Below are 18,824 nucleotides of genomic sequence, written 5' to 3' on the forward strand. Positions count from 1 at the left end.
AGGAACTATCGGACTTATCTGTCAGATTAAAAAGTAAAAAATGACCCTCTGAAATATAGTGGAGTAGAAGTATAAAGAAGCATAAATTGGACCTTCAAATTGTGCTTTGTTACATTCCATCACTGATTCAGTGTTCAGTTCATGTTCAGTATTTTCAAAGTTGTGATAGGTGTTCTGCTGACCTCCAGTGTTGTTAATGAAAACTACAAAAACTGTACACACATTGATTCAATGCAACACACTTTTTATTGGGCTCTGTATTTTGCAATATTATACAACATTTGACAAATAGACAAATACATTCGCCTTTTATAATGTGCCATCAAGGAACAAAGACATGTATTTTTATGAAGAAGTTGGCCCCTGCTAGACCCGGAAAACAAACACACACGAACACACGAACACACACACACACACACACACACACACACACACACACACACACACATAATGAGGATGTTTCACAGCACATTAATGCACAAACAAAACCCAAACCCACATGAAACAAAATAAAAACACAAAAAACTCCCCTTGCTACACCCTACCCCTCCAAAATAAATTAGGTTGACAAATGCATTGGACCTTCCTTGGATAGTCTTATTTTCTCCATCTTTGGGAAGCACTTCTCAAATCCAATGTGTATGAGACGAGGGTGCAGAAGATTTTCACCTTGTCAGGATCAGTCTCCTAGCCAGTAAAGTAGTGAAGGCTACTTCACTTCTCTTTTGCCTCTTTCCATTGTGATAAAGAGAAAGAGGGTTAAGAGGCTGACACCCCAAAAAGAGCACCGAAAAAGTTAGGGTCAAGCTTCGGCCCAGTAGTTCAGACAGAGGATGGATGAACAGGGGAGCCAGAGCATATGTATATAAGGTTTGCAGGAGCCTGATGACATATGTCACAGATAGGGGAGACATCGTTGAAAATCCTCGTCTATTTTCTCCCCCCAAAACTGTCTCCCATAGTAACTCAATAAAATTAAGTGAGTCTATTCTTAAGTTATTGAATCTGACTATAGATTTTAGATAGATATAACACAGCCTGGGCAAACCCTGTGTGGTGCAGTGTCTTCTAATCAAACTGTTTGGTAGACATAGCACAGCTGTTGGAGCCAGTTTGCACACATACCAGAGGAGAACAGATGGAGCTCCAAGCTCTCAGTGTGAAAACTGTATTGAATGAACCAGTCACATCACATCAACACTTCATCCAAGGTCTAATGTCTACTACTTGTCTCCTGGGGTCGTTTAAGGACTTTCAAGATCACACTACGAATTTATGAAAGAGATTTCTACTGCGTCTCCACACCAAATCAAACATCTACTACAGTTTGGCCAGTATCTGTCTTTCTTATCAGCTTGCAGACACACCCTTTATATGGAAACTGCAGCATTCCTCAGCTGCCATTCTTTTGAAGAAAGCCTGGCACACAGGACAGGACACTTCCATTGTAAACAGAGCAGAGTGCAAAACTGCAGGCTGGTGTTAGCAGTTGTGAAAAATGTTGTATCACTTTGTGGCAGTGTTTTTAGTGGTTTCAGTGCATGTTAATCAATTCCCCTCATACTTATCCTCATTGTTGCACTTGTATATATTTTGATAGGAGCTCAGTCTTGCAGGCATTTTGAAACAAAGCAATTCACGAACAGAAGCCAAGCACACGTCAGGTCTCTGCCTCTTTAAAATCAATGAAGGTTGACACATTGCAAAACACATGTAGCCAAGTCTGTTTTTTATAGGATTCAATTCGAGCAGACTGTGCGCGAAACTATTCTCAAAGAGATTTTCGAAAGGGATTAAAAATCATTCTTAACCCAACACTGAAACCTTGAAAAATAAACCAACAGCTAGCAGGTATATACCCCTTGACAGTGAAGTTCGACCTTCTGGGAAATAAATGTATTCTCTTTGTTTTTGGTGAATGTTAGATGAGAAGATTAATACCACTTTCATGTCTGTGCGGTAAATATGAAGCTATAGCCAGCAAATCAGTAGCGAGAGTGATGTTGATCTTCTCATTGGCATTCAGCAAGACAGAGACTAAGCATAGCTCCCAAAATGTCAAACTATTCCTTTAAATTACTGTATCTTCCTTACATACTGTGAATGTCCACAGCTGTCCCCTAGTTGCCCACTTTTCATTGTGATGCTATCGATCTCATACCTTTAAATCATATCATATATTGGATGTGACAGACAGAAACATCATTGATATTAACTTCTTTTTAAAGAATTTGAAACAAGTGTTAGATCCAAGGACAAAGTCAGATACAAGGTAATTATCTTGTGCCAACAGGATTAAAGAGATAGTTTGCTGATTTAAATCCTGCTCTGGCATGGCAGTGTGGGCAGTGTATTTAGATGAATGGTGTTTGGCTTCCCTCCTGTGACATAAACACTGCCACACAAATATGATACAGAGCTGGATTTAAGTCAGCAAAGTATCCCTTTAAATCACATTATGACACACAGGATGATACTGTATTATGTTCACACCCTTACACTGGAATCCTGCACACTACACTGCTGACTCCAGCTTGTAACAAAGCACCTAGCAACACAACAACAAAATAAAACTGTACCCAAAGTATAATCACATGACGGGGAATATAATTGTAACTTAATCTGAGCATGTCTTGCACAATAGTGCAAGTAATAGTGTAAATATTGCATCTATTTGATTAAAAGTTTAAAATTGAAACTGGAACAAGGGTAACAGTAGAGGTTTGTACAAGTCAGCAGTGGTCTTGTGAACTTGAGCTTATCGGTCGGTGATGAGATCAAAACAGTCTACAGACTGAGGGCACGTTGAGTAATTTCTTAGAAATCACCACTTAACTCTTCTATTAAAACACTCTTTTGTATTGAAATAATTTAAATGGACAGCAAATATACAGTAGGCATATTTATTAATAGTTGGCATATAGACAGTAGGCGCAGACTTCACTGACTCTGCCCTAATTCTCTTCATTCTACATTTAGATGCAGAGGTAATACACGTACAGATACACGTTTAAAAAAAAAACAGTGAAAGGCTGCCAGTGGAAACTGACTAGTACAGTGGAGCACTTTCACCTGAGTGTAGCCTCCACACACAGGCTTGGCTGTTCTGCCTCTGTAGCTCGGAGGCTGCTCGGCTCCAAATATACAGTTCAAAAAAGCCTCCACCACAAGTTCTCCTTGTCCTCCTCCAACCTGGGAGTCCAGAACTGCAGCATTTTAGTATATGGAAGGCTCTTCTTGCATTGCTAATGTTGATAAGTAACATTATTCTGTGTGTTAGTTTACACAGAGACATGTCAAAAGATGAATAAATGATAATAACTGTTGATTTTGTGATGTAGCTCAATAGTTTACTAGCATACAAAGTAGAAACAACATTAAACAAAGATACAGCATACTGGAACAGTATTGTGTAGCTCCTCGTACTTATAATAATTGCATATTTCTTTACATTTAATGAGTTATTCACAGTACGAGACAATGGAGTGCATCTTTACACAGTCCCTTTCCTCTCATTTTTCTGTGTTTCCTGTGTTGTACAATACCCTGATCAACTGTTATCAGCTGCTGCCAGCTGGTGTCAAAGCTTTTTCCAACATAGCAACAACTGATTTAGTGCTGTGCACTCAGCCGTGCTAAGTGTCTGTTACTCCACAGCATTGGAAAAAAAGTGTCCTTGCCAACACACAATCAGCTGATCACTTCTTTCTAACTTGTGTTCCTCTTCTTCTATCTTCTGAAGCTTCATCAAAGTTTCAGACAAGGCTGCCCTTTCAGAAGAGGGTGCAAACTACTGTTCTCCTGCTTGATCTATCACAGTTTTTATCCAGAAATGTCCCTCCTCCTTTGAGCAGGCCTCAGGCCTGTCCGGCACAGAGGGACCTCCTATGGCACCCTACTGTCACTGTTAGACAAAAGGCAGCAGCTGTCACATGAAGGACAACAATCCCTCATATCTAAACAATTCCCAGACTTGTGGTCGCACACACTTCTCATACAGTGGTGTGTAGTGGCTCTGTTGAGTCTACCATTGAGGTTGTGTGTGCCGTGCTGGTATCAATCATGCTCAGCTTCTCTGTCCCGTCCCTTGGTTCTTCCCTCCGTCTTCCCCTCCGCCAACACAATCTGCACCTACGACTGACAGAGATGTAAATATGTTATCACATCATGCATATGCAGCAGTAATAGAAAAACCAGTTCAAAAATCATGCTTCCATTTTAAATGAGCATGTCAACACTGGGAAATACATGAAGATTAACACCACTCTTATATCTGTTAACTAAATGTGAAGCTAGAGCCAGCAGCCGGTTAGCTGAAGTGAGCATAAAGACTGAAAGCACGGGGCAATAGCTAACCTGGCTCTATCTAAAGGTCAGAAAATCCACCTACCAACACCTCTAAAGCTCACTAATTAACACATTATATCTTTTTGTTTGTTTAATACATACAAAAACACAGAAGCACTGCTAACAAATGGTGAAAGACAAATATTATGCTGTACAATCTGCAGTTTATATCCATTTGCTTTTGTATTCTGGGTCATTTTTTATGAATTTGACAACTATGAGACAATGTCTTGTTCACAAATTCAAAATTTTGAATTTGCTACCGTGCTGATTCGTGTGTCTGAGTCTGACTGGCCTCTTCTCCATGGCAACACTGGCTGACGCTTAAGGGTAATGTAGTATTAGACCCTTTCGCCATGCCATGAGAGACAAAACCGGATTACTCAGAAACAAAGGGAACAAAAACAAAGGAGAGTCTCGTGTTTTTATGTTTAAGTAAATTTCAGGATAGTGTTTCACTGAAAATGTTGAAATGAATTATTCACAAATTAAATATTTTGAATTTTATGCTTCAGTCTTTGTACAGAATGAGATCGAGATATAACATGTTAACTGGTTAGTTTCGGAGGTGCTAGTAGGTGGATTTTATTAACTTTGGACAGGGCTAGGTGTTTTCCCCCGTTTCTCTTTATGCTAAGCTAAGATAACTGTCTCCTGGCTCCAACTACATCTTTCACAGGCATGAGAGTGCGAATACGTGTATTTCCCCAAATGTTGAACTTTTCTTTTATGTACTTTTTATACATTGGTAAGTCACATTTTTTCTGTCCCACAAGCACAAAAGCTTACTGTGAACAAATGCAGATAAATACAATGACAAGAATGAGAAAAACGAGCCCCGCTATGATGCAGGCAATTATGATTTGTCGTTTCTCTCCTATCCGCCAGTCTAGGTCCAGATATTCACACCTGCCGCCAATGTAACCATGCTGACACCTGAGACAAAGAAAAAAAATTGTTTTCATTTCCTTTATGTAACAGACAATGAAACAACTCTACTGCCTCCTTCATCCTTGACGTTTTCCTCTGTCAAGCTCCTAACTTTGAATTATGGAGGCTGGAATGTCTTATTCGTATTCCTTTTTACAGTAATGCTTTCTTGTTCACCATTATCTCCATCTTTTTACAGTAGACGTCTCTCACCTGCAGGACGGTGCATTCTGCTCTTCAATGTAACGACACTCCCCATGGATACAGTAGTTTGTAAGTTTCTCTGGACATTTTGAGAAGTGGCCAGCCCACTGCCCTGTATCTATTGTGTCTGCTGGAGAAATTAAATGGCAACATTTAAAAATAGTTTTCATCATCTGTTAAAGTTTGCAAACGTATGAACAGTGAAAGGTATGAATTTCTAATATTGTCTTCAAAGTAATAGATATTTTGGGCCTTTTCCCTTTTTTGCTGAGAGTTAGATAAGAAGATCAATACCACTATGATGTCTGTCAATACAAGGCTATAGCCAGCGGCCCGCTTAGCTTAGCATAAAGAGGAAACACGAAACCGCTAGCCTGGCTGTGTCTGAATGTAACTAAATCTACTGGCTAGCACTTCTAAAGCTAGCTAATTGTTTTCTCCAGTTTCCAGTCTTCATCATCACTCAACTCACTCCAAAACCAAAACAACCAAACAAATAAGATAACATGTCAATTAGCGAGCTTAGGTGCTATAGACATTTTTATTTCTTTCCAGCGGTTTCCCCTGTTAAAATAAGCTAAACTAACCAACCGCTGGCTTAGGCTTCATGTTGAGGAAACAGACATTTAGGGTGGCATCAATCTTTTTCTTGTAAAGAAAGCCAAAAAGCTTATTTAAAATGTTGAACTATTTCTGTAACTGTGTCACGTTCTGTCAGCTTGCTTCTTTGACTTACACCCTCACTTCTGGCATGGTAGCTTGATCATATAAATAGACTGTTTGCAACATGATCCAGAGAGGAGGCCTGATTAATCATTGCCAGGAAAAGCCTAGTGTCATCAAGGTCTCGTTAACCACGTTTCAATTATTACAATCCTTACTAAATGATACACATGCTAAGGTGGGATAAAGTTACACACTACAATTCCCATTCTCCCCATCTATCTCTTCGCGCTCTTCTCTCTCTTGCTCCACAAAACACACCCTAAAACAGCTGCTAGTGGCCATAATGCTAAACGTCTGCTCCCCGGTTACAAATGCTTTATACCACAGGCTGCCGCTATCTTTACGGCTCATTATCTTTGAAATGAGCTTGTACAAGAATACTGTGCAGCTTGCTGTCATACCTGTTGAAAGGAAATTATTCAGTTACAAAGTTCAAAGGAATAGTTAGTTAATATGTTTATTTGCATTCTTGACAGGTGTTAGCTTATGAGATGATTGATGCCACTCTAATGTCTGCCTGCTGAATATGAATCTAATGCCAGCAGAACTTGGTTAGCTTAGTTTAATGGCAAGCCTGGAAAAGGAGTAAAAATGTCCACCAGCACATAAGCTAACTAATTAATGTTACATGTTGTCATTTGTTTAATCTATACAAAGATCATTGTGTAAAAATGACATGTGGTTTTGGAGTGGGTTGAGTTAGCTTAACTTGACTAGGGAAACGGCTCACCTGAAAATGAATGAAAATGTCTACTAGTAGGCTATGAAAGCTAGCTAATTGACATGTTATATCTCATCAATCTGTACAAAATGACAAGTTGTGGCTTTAGAGGAAGTTGAGTGATGTTTCCAGTCTTATTGCTAAGCATTTTTGCTATTAGCTTCAGATTTAGCCTACAGACATGGGTAAATGTTAAACAATTTTTTTAAAGTTAATTTGGATGAAGCTCTTAACTCACTTGTTGTAGTAGAAACATATTGTTTTTTTCTCATTCGACGCAGTTACATCAAACAAAGACTAAAATACTTTTTAAGGAATTTAATTTGTACATTTGATGTAATGTATTGAACGAAATACTCAACTGACTTGAACAAATACTCAGCAGAGCTAGTTTACCCAATAGTTTATGCCTTTTTCAAAGACACAGAGAAGTGCTAACAACTGTTTTAACTACTCCTGTGCTCTCTGGACAGCCTGGAATATGTCTCCTCCACAATTAACTGCCTTGTGTTTTCCTGTTTAGTGTTTCTATACAGTAGGTGCATGTTTATATCTACATCTGTGCTTAGCTCATACTTCCATTGAAATCTCCACCTTAATTAAAACTTCACAGCAACCATTTATGACATCGTGAAGGGCCCTGCCCCCCTCACCTCTTGTCCATATCTACCTGTGCAATTGTCTCTGTTGCCATGGTGATGACAATCAGACACAGTTCGATTGGCAGTCTCTTCTGTGGTATTCCATTCTGCCAGGGAGTATTTGCATAAGGCCAGAGCTGCAGCCAGAAACACAAATAAACCGCCGATCACACACATGCACGTACACACTCACAACAAACAGATGCATAAAGTATGCATGTGCACAACTGTGCAAACATGTTAACCAATTTGTGACCACATTCCACATAAAGGAAAAAAACATTAACATCATTTTAAAAAAGTTATTAAAGAATAGCTCTGATGTCAGCCTGCCTTATATGGTAGGAGATTTCTCTCGTTTACGCCCACCTCTGTGTCTCTCTCTCTCTCTCTCTCTCTCTCACACACACACACACACACACACACACACACACACACACACACACACACACACAATTTTTTTTACTGATCTAAACAAATACATATTAACTCTTAGAGCAGACATAAAGTTTACCAGACTGTGTAAATCTATACATTTATATTTAATTCTACATTAGGAAATCCTGTTGTGACAATGGCTAGGGCTACTAATCACAGGGAATATATTGTTGGTGTATTCATTTAATCATTAACCAACACTGACGTCTACTGTACAAAAATAGCTCAGTAGGAAGAGCACTGTCATCAAACCTGCATTACTTTGAAGGCACATGGATGATGAAAAGGTACGCCAACAACCAAAACAAATATAATTATAGTAACTCATACAATGAAATTTTAACTCTATCTAAGTACCTTGAGAAGAAAATGATCACTAGTAACACTTTAAAAATAATATGTAAACATCACTCTAATGACAGATGTCTGAGATTATATTAAAACCAGTCTTTTGTTTACAGTTAATAAGTAGGGAAGGTGAACAGGATAAAACAAATCTTACCTGTTACTATCCCTACATAGAGTCTGTACACCTTGGCCATCTTCTCACTTGATAAAAGCGCTCATCTGATACATGGAAGTTCAGTATCATTGGCCAATAGAGATGAAAGTGGATCACGTCTTTCTCAGAGGTTAATGACCTTGGTAAAAGGTGTGGACAAGCTGTGGAAGTTTCCCAGTGGTGTGTCGTTTTGTGGTCCTTCATTGATGGCAGTTCGCTTCATAGTCATCCAGGGAAAGCTTGAGTCTATGACCAAAGCACATACACACATACACACACACACACACACACACAGCCCAAAGTGTCTCTCTGGACTGTGACTGGAAGGCACTACAGTGTGTGTGAGAATAGAAAAAAAGGGGTGGCACTGAAACCCAACTCTCTACTCCCCGCCCACACCTTTAAAGGAGAATATGACTCCATTCAAGCTATTCAGGTTATTTCCTCTTCAAAGAACAATTGCACCTTCATACCTGGCTTTACTTTCCTTTTCTTAAGAATGAAGTGACAGGCGGAAAAACTCATTGACAATAAACAGCAGCCAGTTCAACAGCAAAGCACTTCATTTGTAGTTCCCATTGTGTTGTCTTTTGGAGAAACATGCAAATATATGATCTGAGTTTGGCAGGTTGACTGGTCTAAAATCAGACACTGAAACACAGTGTTGCAACATCTGGACTTCTTGTTGGTTTAGACTGATTCCTGCAGGGTATGAATCAACTGGAAGAAAGTTTAACGTGAAAGTTCATATAGCTTATACTTTTACTTAGTATTTTCATTTCATGCTTCTTTCATGCTACATTTCAGAAGGAAGTATTGCACTTTCTACTTTACTGCATTTTTTCTGACAGCTGTAGAATAACTTAGTTCCAACTCGGCCAAGTACTACAGTGTGCTGCTTACACATTAATGCATTAGTGATAAAGATCTCATAATATAATATATAATAGTTTAACACTCACACTGGTGCTTTTTTCTCAATTAAGCACTTTAACTTTTAAAACTTTAAGTACATTTTGCTGGTAATATTTTTTACTTTTACTTAAGTAACATTATCAATGCAGGACTCAAACTTGTCATGCAGTTACACATGCAGTACTACATTGTAGTATTGCTACTGTTACTGAAGTATCGGAATACTTCTTCCACCACTGGATGTTCTGTTTTGATATTTTTATTCTCTAGAAATGACCAGCAGATGGCATAAGTTGACACTTGCCTTTTATTATTAAATAAACATTTTCATCATGTCCTGTGACACCTAAAACATATAATACTTGATTTTTACCATACCTGTGTATGGCCAGTTTGGTGATGTCATTACTGGAATTGTTGGGTCTTTGTAAATTATAGAGTGTGGTCTAGACCTACTCTATCTGTAAAGTGTCTTGAGATAACTTTTGTTATGATTTGATACTATAAATAAAATAAAATTTAATTGATATTGAATTGAAGCTAGCTGTTGTTGCAGTGTTTTCATTCTTAAAATGTGTGAAAGTTGATTGGATTGAACTTTTGCAAAATACTTTAATGTGATTTATTTTGGAGTTGTTTTGTGTTTGTCATAGTGGTGCCTGCCCCATCTCAAATTAATTTCTAGCAAATTACTAACACTAACAACTTATAAATGCATAGCTGCTGCAACAATTTGGCTGTGTCGAACACTAAACATAAAGTTATATTTTAAAACTCAATCAAACACCTTCCTGTGATGTAAAACAGAACAAAATATACTGCAGCCAGAGTAATGGAAGGCCTTTTCTGTCAAACCTCAGCATGCAATTGGTATTTCTGGTTTCATATGTTTCTGTTTTCCGGTTACAAATTTCATGTTGTCAAGTGAATCAATTTAATATTTACGCTTTGGTTTCTGCCCTATATAGAGAGAGTTTCTCATTTTCACATAATGTTAATTTTCTGAATCCCATTCTGCTCATTCTCAAGAAGTTTCAAAAATGAGAAATGTCTGATCCCCTCAGTGTGGTATACTGCACATTTGAACTAAGGTTGTTAGGAAAGGAGGCTTCAAAATGGGAAAACGATTGAGGCTTGTCCGAGAACAGTGTTGACAGGAAAAGGAAGTAGGCTATAGAGCCATCTCATGACTGGCTAGACCTCTTTTAGGCTGACTGTTTCTGGGGCGATTGTCGACATCTTCAAATATATAACTTAAATTTAATACAGAATGCAAATAAATAAACAGACACATGACTAAACATCCATAAATAAAACATGATTCATAATATCCAATTCCCACACTCTGGTGAGTCATGCTTAATTTCTAATCTAATATAGAGCCTTGAGCTTGTAAATAAGGTCCAAAATCTTTAAAAGCTCACAAGCAGAGTGAAGTGTGATTCACTGTGGAGTGTCTTTGCCGTTTTGAACAGGAAGACCCAGTTTCCTCTCGCTGGCTGTGCTTCTAACTTAGACTGAACATCAGGAAGCCCGGACACAGAGAGATTCCAAGGCGTAATTTAGAGCCCTGCTATAAACATCCGCTTCGTATAATCCATATTAGTCTTAGACTCTGCCACTGTCCAAGATCACACTTATCTAGCATTAGCTTTCAAAAGTTATTTAAGTAAAGACTAAGAGGAAGCAGGTTTCTGTAATGCCCTTTAATGAGTTCAAAGCAAATCTCAATGGCTATACATCAATGTAATAAAACATTTCTTTAAAAAAGATATTGTAATTTAGATTTTTCTTTTCATGTAAATAAAAATGAAATATTTCCTTCTGCAAGTGAGTTGCCACAGTTGTGTCGACTTCTTCCTCCTCTGCAAAAAAAGTGCACATCTTTATATTCCTCATTTGAAATTGTGCTATATTAATAATAGGCATTACAAATAAAAGATGTAAACTTTGTGGATGCTGACCTTTACACTACAGCACAGGAGCGTGGTTCTCTGAAGGGGTTACTGCCTGTGGGGACTCCGACTAGCAGGGCGTCTTTGCCCGCGTTCTGCAGACAGTACTGCTGGAGCTCTGCAGCCGCCTGGGACACCTGGGAACACAAACACAGACATATGTATTTATATGGTGTCACTTTCTAAGTAGCCTATATATATATATATATACAAAGGGTTCATAAGCATTCATTAATGGATGTATTAATGGTTAATGAATCATGTACTAATGCTTTAAACTTCTCGTAAATGATTTTTGTTGTATTCTACAAATACCTTTAATCTATATGTCACATTTTAATGTGTCAAAGTGTATGGAATGGGCTCACAGACACATTTATGTGTTTTAGTTTTAGAGTATTTTGAAATGTTTAATTGATACAGCCTGGGTTAATGTGCACAGTGTGTGGAATAAGAGTAGAACAATGTAATAGGAGACATTGAATGAGTGTGCTGTAACAAGACAAGTAGGGGGCTAATAAATGAAAATAGTGTGTAAAATAAAAGCAGAAAATTATACTGTATTGTGTTGAATCTAATACAGTAGGCTTGTGCGTATAACAAAGTTAAACAAATCCAGAAACTCACCGAACCCTAAACGCTTTACATTTATAATCTTATTCTGTCTTTACCTTGATTCTCTCCACACTGGCCTCGAGCTTCAGTTGTTCTACGAGCCGTCGCATGTTAGATAAATTGGAATTAGAGGTCATGTTGGTGGAAATTGTTTTGAGGAAAGAAGAATTCCTTGTGAAAAAAAAAAAGTCCCCTTCAGCTTTCAACAGAGGAGCTGACTGCAGTAATGGGCAGCAAAATGCTCCAGGAGAAAGAGTGTCCGGGTTTCTTTCCAAAGACCCCTGTCCACTTGACTGAAGAAACAAGCAGAGATGGCAATTTAGGAAACTTCATGAGGAGGAAGTGGGAGGAGTAGTAAGATGGGGGGGAAGATGAAGGAGAATGGCAGGAGGAAGGAGAAACAAGAGTATTGCGATGGAGTAGAAGAAGATTTGGGGAATGGAGGAATGGGGAGGAAATCAAGTGTGAAATAAATGGAGAAGAGGAGGAAGTGGAGGGTTAGAATAAAAAGGAGGTGGAAAAAGAAGATGGGCTTTATTAAAAATTATAAATCATTTTAGTAAATAAAAATAACTTAAGAGGATTGACTGTGACTCTTGTTGCAAAGAAACACTCATAGCTGCAAGCACATAGGCCTACTTGCTTTATGTGAGCACATCTGATTTTTTTTCTTTATTTAGAATTCAATTTACATCTCAGTTCGTATAACATAGATTATGCATATAACAATACAATTGACATTATATAAAATGTAAAAAATAAATAGGAAAATATTTCAAACAAAAAGTAAAAAAAATGAAAAGGTGACAGACTTCACTGAAAAGTGGTGACAGCAGGTGTTCTTAAGTAAATAGTTTTGTCCGCAAATCTGATTTATAAGCTAAAAATCAGTTAATGACCACATCAAACCTCCTCACAGGTATCAAAATAAAAAATTGCAGTCATAGGTGGAGTTTGACATTCGAGCCAGGGGGGGCAAAAAAAAAAAAAAAAAAAAGAAAACTCATTGTAGCAACTGAGACCTGGGGAACACAGCACGATCACATATGGACAAAACAAACATGCTAAATAAACATAGGTTTATTTTTTTAAGCAGATTTGAATTTACATTGTAACAATTTAAAACCTCGAGCTCAATTTAGTTAAAAAAAGAAGTCCATAACGCATATAATTCTTGAGCGACAGATGCAAGAAATCCACAACAATCTCAGTCCCCACAGGGCAGGCACAGACACAGCCGCTCTGCTGCTGTGCAGGCTGTACGCTTCTCTGTTCACAACGCTGCCTGTTCTGCTTAACGTGAAAAAGCTTAACGTGGTTTAATGTACCTCAACAACTTTCACCAAATTTATCATGGCCATATCTTGAAATGAACAATTATGCCTGTCAAAAGAACTTGACAGGCTATGGCGAGGAAAAAGCGAGGAAAAAGCTTGTACCTAAACAATGATTACCAAATTTCTCTCATATTGCTCCTCATAACCACTGAAAACTGTCAAAAAATCTAACCAGAAATGTGGTGATGATTGATCGTTGTTTAGGTATATTAAACCACGTTAAGCTTTTTCATGTTAGGACTTATAAAGCCCATGAGAACCGTTGGGAGTCAACCAACAGCTGCTCCGCTGCCCTGCTGAAAATGTGAAGCAGAAACGCTAAATGTCAGATAACGTCCATAATAACTGGACTTTCGGTTCTATTTTTTGACAGTTTTCCGTGGTTATGAGGGGCAATATTAGAGAGAAATTTGGTAATCATTGGTCATTGTTTACGTACATTAAACCTGACCTGCGTGAAAGAGAAAAAAACGTATGCGTCATTGTACCCAGCACTTCTGGAAATGTACCTCCGAATGCGTCTCTGTCCCCAGCACATTTCAAACCAAACTGACGCCCGTGGGCACGGCTGTGTTGGAGCACAATAGACAGACGGTGGCAGAATGCCCCGACACTTACATTCAACTAACATGTAGGTTAACAGTGAACAATCAGTGTTGGACCTCCAGTCTGTTGAGATGCCTCTCCAAACGCAGAAACCAAGCGCAATCGCACCATAAAACGTTAAGACACGTTAAGAAAAAAGATCAGTATTTTGCCGTAATCCAATGACATGAAAACAAGTCATCCACAGCGATTAGTAGATTCACAAACAGAGTCACGGTGTATCCAGCAAGGCCTATACGCGCGTCACATTCACCAGTCAGCTCCAAACAGGTGAACGAGGTGAACTTCGCCGTTTAAACAAAATGGAATAAAACGTATCAAAGTCCAAATCTACACAAAACGCGCATTCAATTAGTAAGCTGACAGCAAATTTATATACATGGCATTTAGGCAACCTTTATTGTAACGTTGGCACGGTGCAACAAATTATTGTTTTTTGCGTCCTGCATATGCGTCGACAATGGTCTCAGGTGAGAGGCAGAGCCCTGAAAAAATATTTTTACTAAAGCAGTATATGAAATCAGATGTATTACCTATCCCCATTTAGTTGTTTTGTGTTTTTAAAGTATTTATAAAATATCTGGTTATGTCAGAAGTAATTATTCCACTCATTTTTGAAACAATGCAATTACCCGTTTCAGCTACCGGGGGGGCAGTGCTCACCCTGCCCCCCCCGCAAACTCCGCGCATGATTGCAGTATGATAGGCCCTACAATACGGCAAACTAAAGCACGGCATAGTGCTCTGCAGAGTGATGATTCACTCATTCATAAATCCTAGGCTACATCAATAACAGCCTATTTTTAAGCATGAGCCATAATGATAAAGACACAGAAAAATAGAAATGCATGGCAAAAATAGCATATTGTCAATATTTAAGAGACCCCCTCCCCCCTCCCTCATATAATTTTACAAATCATATTTTCAAGGAGCTCATATGAGACAAGCTCCCCCTGGCTCCCCTAGTGTGGTTTGCACTCTGGTTTAGGCAAACTTTAGGGCGGGCGCATAGACAGTATATGGGCGGGCGTCACCCATAGACGCGTCACAATGGTCACGTGTAGGGAAGTGGGCGTCGCGAAACGTTCGTTGGCTCTGCGCATGCGCTCGTCTGGGCTTGCCATAAAGTGCTGTAAGACGTCGTGCTGCAGCTTAATAAGATATTACTAGCATGCAAGCAGCGTTTAAATGCACCTGCCCGTCCCTGAATCCCACATGGATAATGTACTACAACACTCGCTGCTTCTTCTTGGGTCCTCATTGGTCTGCCGGTGCCCGGTGCTTAACAGGATTTGCTGTAAGTAGCTTTTGCCGAAAGGTAAATATTACAGGAAAGTAGGTGAACCTCCTTCAGAGAACCAACACCTCTTCTGACCAACGTCGAGGTGTTGAAACGAGGAAATATGAGCTAAGAGCTGTCAACCCTCCGGGATTTTTTACTTTGAAGTTTGTTTGAGACTTGAGCAGACATGGTAGAGGTGTTTACCGGCAGGACACTCCTGAATAAAGACGGGGATTTAGTCGATCCTGAAGAGGCGTTGAGGAATAAAGTGGTGGGGATCTACTTTTCTGCAGGATGGTGTCCCCCATGTCGAGACTTCACACCCATCCTGTGTGATTTCTACACGGAACTGGTTGAAGAGAGCGACCCTCCGGCTCAGTTTGAAATAGTTTTTGTCTCCTCAGACAAGTCGATGGATGACATGGTTGAATATTATCATGATATGCACGGAGACTGGCTAGCTCTGCCCTGGACGGATGATTACAAGCAGTAAGTGTCAAAATATAAAGAAAAGTCAATGGATGTTTAGTTATTTGATTTATAAAGTGTATGAATGTTTCCCCTAGCTCTTTAACAAACATTTTAATGTCAATGTATTGCACTATTTGGCTGCACTTGATTGGGCTTTATTTGTCCTGTCTTATTAGGATGTAACCCTGTTATCCATTAGCTCATTAGTTTGTGCTCCAGCTTATGTAAATTCCTTATAAGAGTCACCCTCTCAGGGATTAGGATTAAATGTAGGACAGACAGTCTGTCAAATCCGTTCAATTTTAATTTTATGGTTTATTTTGATTAAATTTCTGTTATTTGATTCTGAATATCCAGGTCCCATGTTAGATTTAGCCTTTTGTATTTGCTTTTGTTTTCACATGCCTGTCCTTTTTATATACAAATATTCCTTTACACAAAAGCAGGCCTAGATACACCACAATGAAACTTCTGCATTTAAATTGTTACTTACGTAGAAGTAGAGATATATGACTAGATAATAATATCAAAATGACTCATTATGAAGGCAACATGGGTCTGTCAGTGATCGGTTATATTCTTGGATTAACGTTACTGATGCATGGATGTGTGAGCAGTATTTTAATGTTGTAGCTGCTCATGACGAAGATAATTTGTATGTTTCAAATAAGATATACTGCTTGTTAAACCAATAACAATGCTAGTGCTGCAACTGACCTTTATATTGTTGTATTGATTACTCTGCTGCTTATACCTTCTCAATAAATCAATCGCTTGATTTAGTAAATCTCAGACCAAGGCGATGTCCTCTGATGTCTCATTTTGTGCCGACAAACCGTTAAACCCCCCAAAATATTCAGTTTACAATAATATAGGAGTAAGAAAACCATCAGAACATTTACATTTGTGATGCTGAAACAAATAGAATTTGGACATTTTAGCTTGAAGAATTAGTGAAACGATTAATTCCATTGAATCGATTCATTTAATTATTTCAGCTTTATTTTATAGTGTATGCAGTATTTCAATGTTGTAGCTGTTCAAGAGGAAGCTAATTTGAAATAATTTCTTATATATCGAACTATACAGCTGTGTGTAATTAAATAACTATGCAATAACAATGCATCAAAACTTTTGAAACTATCAGATGAAATATGACTGTTAGGTATCTTGTAGCTAACATTATGTAAGTACAAAAGGTGCATAAAATAGAAATGTGAAGCAGTATAGCTGTAAGGATTGGTTGATTAGTCGATCAACAAGTCAATTCTAACTTTTTTGATGTTCAATTATTTGTTTTGTTACATAAGCAAACATGCAAACATGCATTTTCTGTTTCCAACTTGTGAAATATGAGAATTTGCTGCTTGTCTTTGTCATATGTGATAGTGTTGGGTGTTGGGTTTTGGACTAATAAAACAAGGAATTTGAAAACCTCACTGTGGACTTTATATTATGAAATTTATTATAACCGGTATGTTTCACTATTTGCTGACATTTTATAAAAAAAAAAAAAAAGATTCATCAAGGAATTATCAGCCAATTTATCGATAATGAAAATAATCGTTAGTTTCAGACATTCAAAAATTATATATAATTGAAATATATTAGTAAAGGATCTCTGATTTGTACTTATGTCCCGTACCTGAGTAAATATACTTTATTACCTTCCACCACTGTTAAGCATATAATGTTTTTTTCCCAAAGTAGAAGAACCAAAGCAACAGTTGTTACAGGTGTCTTTTTTGTTGTTGTTGTTGTTGTTGTTGTTGTTGTTGTTGTAATTAAAACCTTTCTTTGCATCTCCTTTCTCTCTCAGTGAGTTGAAGCAGCGCTACAAGATCACAGCGGTCCCTAAACTGGTGATTGTGAAGGAGAACGGCGACATGATCACAGACAAGGGCAGGAAACAGATCAGAGACCGAGGCCTGGCCTGCTTCAGGTCCTGGCTAGAAGCTGCAGAGGTCTTCCAGAACTTTAAGGGTTAGGAAACAAAGTCGAAGAACACGTCAGCCCATCTTTTCACGAGGGCTACTGTAGCCACATTAGAGAGCTGAACAAAACCAAAGTAAAATATTTCTATGCTCATTTTAGTTCAGTGGTTCCCACTTGGGGATGAAGGGTCAGAATATGGTTAAGGGATATGAAAAAGAAAATTATATTTCTGTTACACAAAATTATGTTTATTTATTCAGATTGTTTTGCTTTTTTTTTTCTTGTCAAATACTGAATATATTTTACTTCTTAAACCTCTAAAATCCTTCAATTAAATAATCTGAGAAGAAAAAAATCAAACTTTTGGTTGAATTGCTTACAAGTAATGCTTTGATGAGGGGTTTACATTTAGATATGCATTTGTTTTAAGGGTGCACATGCCAAAAATGGTTGAGAAATGCTGCTTTAAACATCCTATGCATTTAAGACAAACCTCAGGCGTGTCCATTATGGTTCATATGTGAAAAATGCTCTGCTTTAAGGAAATTGTGCATTAAGTATGAATAATACAAGCCAGCTACTGTAGTTTCTGAGTTTATTTGAAATGCATTCATTGATGTTCTTTTATAAGCTTGTGCACTAATTAAACATGCAGTTAAACCTTGCTTTGATTAGGTAGATATCGATGCTTTTTAAGGTTTGACTTGTAGTTCTATATTGAACTGCCTCTATATTTTTGTATTTTAATTTTATATGGGTTGTTAAGACGGTTATTATTAAAAATATATATATTCTGAGATGTATTGGTCTCTGTTTTATCTAATGTTTTTGTTTGGAGTCTCGGTATATGTCCAATGTTTTATGTACAAACAAAATGATTCCCAGTTGCCTCGTTAAAATGCAGAAAGCCCACAGGACATTGTTTCCAACGTGCAGGCACATTCACATCCTTGGTCCTAATTGCCTTGTTTCCCTTTGTGCATGATGACACTGCTGTTATCACTTATAAAACATCCAACAGGCATGATGACATGATGATGACTCTGCACAGGCCAATCTCTCCAGTACCTGTCTGCTTTGTAATATCAAATGCTGCAAGTCTTCAAAGGACACTGTGTCGCACCATGTAACGCCCAGAGGCTTCATTCAGGAATAAATTGGGCTGGAGATATTGCTTCTCCTCTGGTCGATTCAGGTAT

General features: G+C 38.1%; 3 protein-coding genes across 5 annotated transcripts; 1 reads left to right on the forward strand and 2 right to left on the reverse strand.

Moving 5' to 3' along the window:
• Positions 1-432: 432 nt before the first annotated feature.
• btc (betacellulin, epidermal growth factor family member) lies at positions 433-9,123 on the reverse strand. 2 transcript variants are annotated; one of them, XM_028602566.1, is made up of 5 exons: positions 8,510-9,123; positions 7,599-7,706; positions 5,491-5,608; positions 5,137-5,283; positions 433-4,137 (listed from the first exon to the last, which is right to left on the reverse strand). In XM_028602566.1, exons 1-5 carry the CDS (start codon positions 8,547-8,549, stop codon positions 3,993-3,995), a joined length of 558 nt encoding a protein of 185 aa, XP_028458367.1. In that variant the 5' UTR covers positions 8,550-9,123; the 3' UTR covers positions 433-3,992. The 2 variants fall into 2 exon arrangements, with proteins under 2 accessions (XP_028458367.1, XP_028458366.1); XM_028602565.1 differs by having other exon boundaries at positions 5,491-5,611.
• A 1,988-nt stretch (positions 9,124-11,111) lies between these two features.
• On the reverse strand, positions 11,112-12,222 carry gng10 (guanine nucleotide binding protein (G protein), gamma 10). 2 transcript variants are annotated; one of them, XM_028602119.1, is made up of 3 exons: positions 12,051-12,222; positions 11,389-11,516; positions 11,112-11,289 (listed from the first exon to the last, which is right to left on the reverse strand). In XM_028602119.1, exons 1-2 carry the CDS (start codon positions 12,129-12,131, stop codon positions 11,391-11,393), a joined length of 207 nt encoding a protein of 68 aa, XP_028457920.1. In that variant the 5' UTR covers positions 12,132-12,222; the 3' UTR covers positions 11,112-11,289; positions 11,389-11,390. The 2 variants fall into 2 exon arrangements, with proteins under 2 accessions (XP_028457920.1, XP_028457921.1); XM_028602120.1 differs by having other exon boundaries at positions 11,112-11,308.
• A 2,831-nt stretch (positions 12,223-15,053) lies between these two features.
• On the forward strand, positions 15,054-18,425 carry nxnl2 (nucleoredoxin like 2). The gene is made up of 2 exons (XM_028601980.1): positions 15,054-15,708; positions 17,510-18,425. The coding sequence occupies exons 1-2, from the start codon at positions 15,407-15,409 to the stop codon at positions 17,676-17,678; spliced, it is 471 nt and encodes a 156-aa protein (XP_028457781.1). The 5' UTR covers positions 15,054-15,406; the 3' UTR covers positions 17,679-18,425.
• The last annotated feature ends 399 nt before the right edge of the window (positions 18,426-18,824 follow it).

This window comes from Perca flavescens, chromosome 16 (genome assembly GCF_004354835.1).
Source record: "Perca flavescens isolate YP-PL-M2 chromosome 16, PFLA_1.0, whole genome shotgun sequence".
Lineage (NCBI taxonomy): Eukaryota > Metazoa > Chordata > Actinopteri > Perciformes > Percidae > Perca > Perca flavescens.

Excerpts from the sequence above, each read along its gene's own strand:
- btc (XM_028602565.1), bottom strand. The coding sequence starts at position 8,549 with ATGGCCAAGGTGTACAGACTCTATGTAGGGATAGTAACAG. Across the intron at positions 5,612-7,598 it reads CAACAGAGACAATTGCACAG|CAGACACAATAGATACAGGG; the intron begins GTAGATATGGAC and ends TAATTTCTCCAG. Across the intron at positions 4,138-5,136 it reads TTTATCTGCATTTGTTCACA|TCGTAGGTGCAGATTGTGTT; the intron begins GTAAGCTTTTGT and ends CATCTCTGTCAG.
- nxnl2 (XM_028601980.1), top strand. The coding sequence starts at position 15,407 with ATGGTAGAGGTGTTTACCGGCAGGACACTCCTGAATAAAGACGGGGAT. Across the intron at positions 15,709-17,509 it reads TGGACGGATGATTACAAGCA|TGAGTTGAAGCAGCGCTACA; the intron begins GTAAGTGTCAAA and ends TTTCTCTCTCAG.
- gng10 (XM_028602119.1), bottom strand. The coding sequence starts at position 12,131 with ATGACCTCTAATTCCAATTTATCTAACATGCGACGGCTCGTAGAACAA. Across the intron at positions 11,517-12,050 it reads CCAGTGTGGAGAGAATCAAG|GTGTCCCAGGCGGCTGCAGA; the intron begins GTAAAGACAGAA and ends TTGTGTTCCCAG.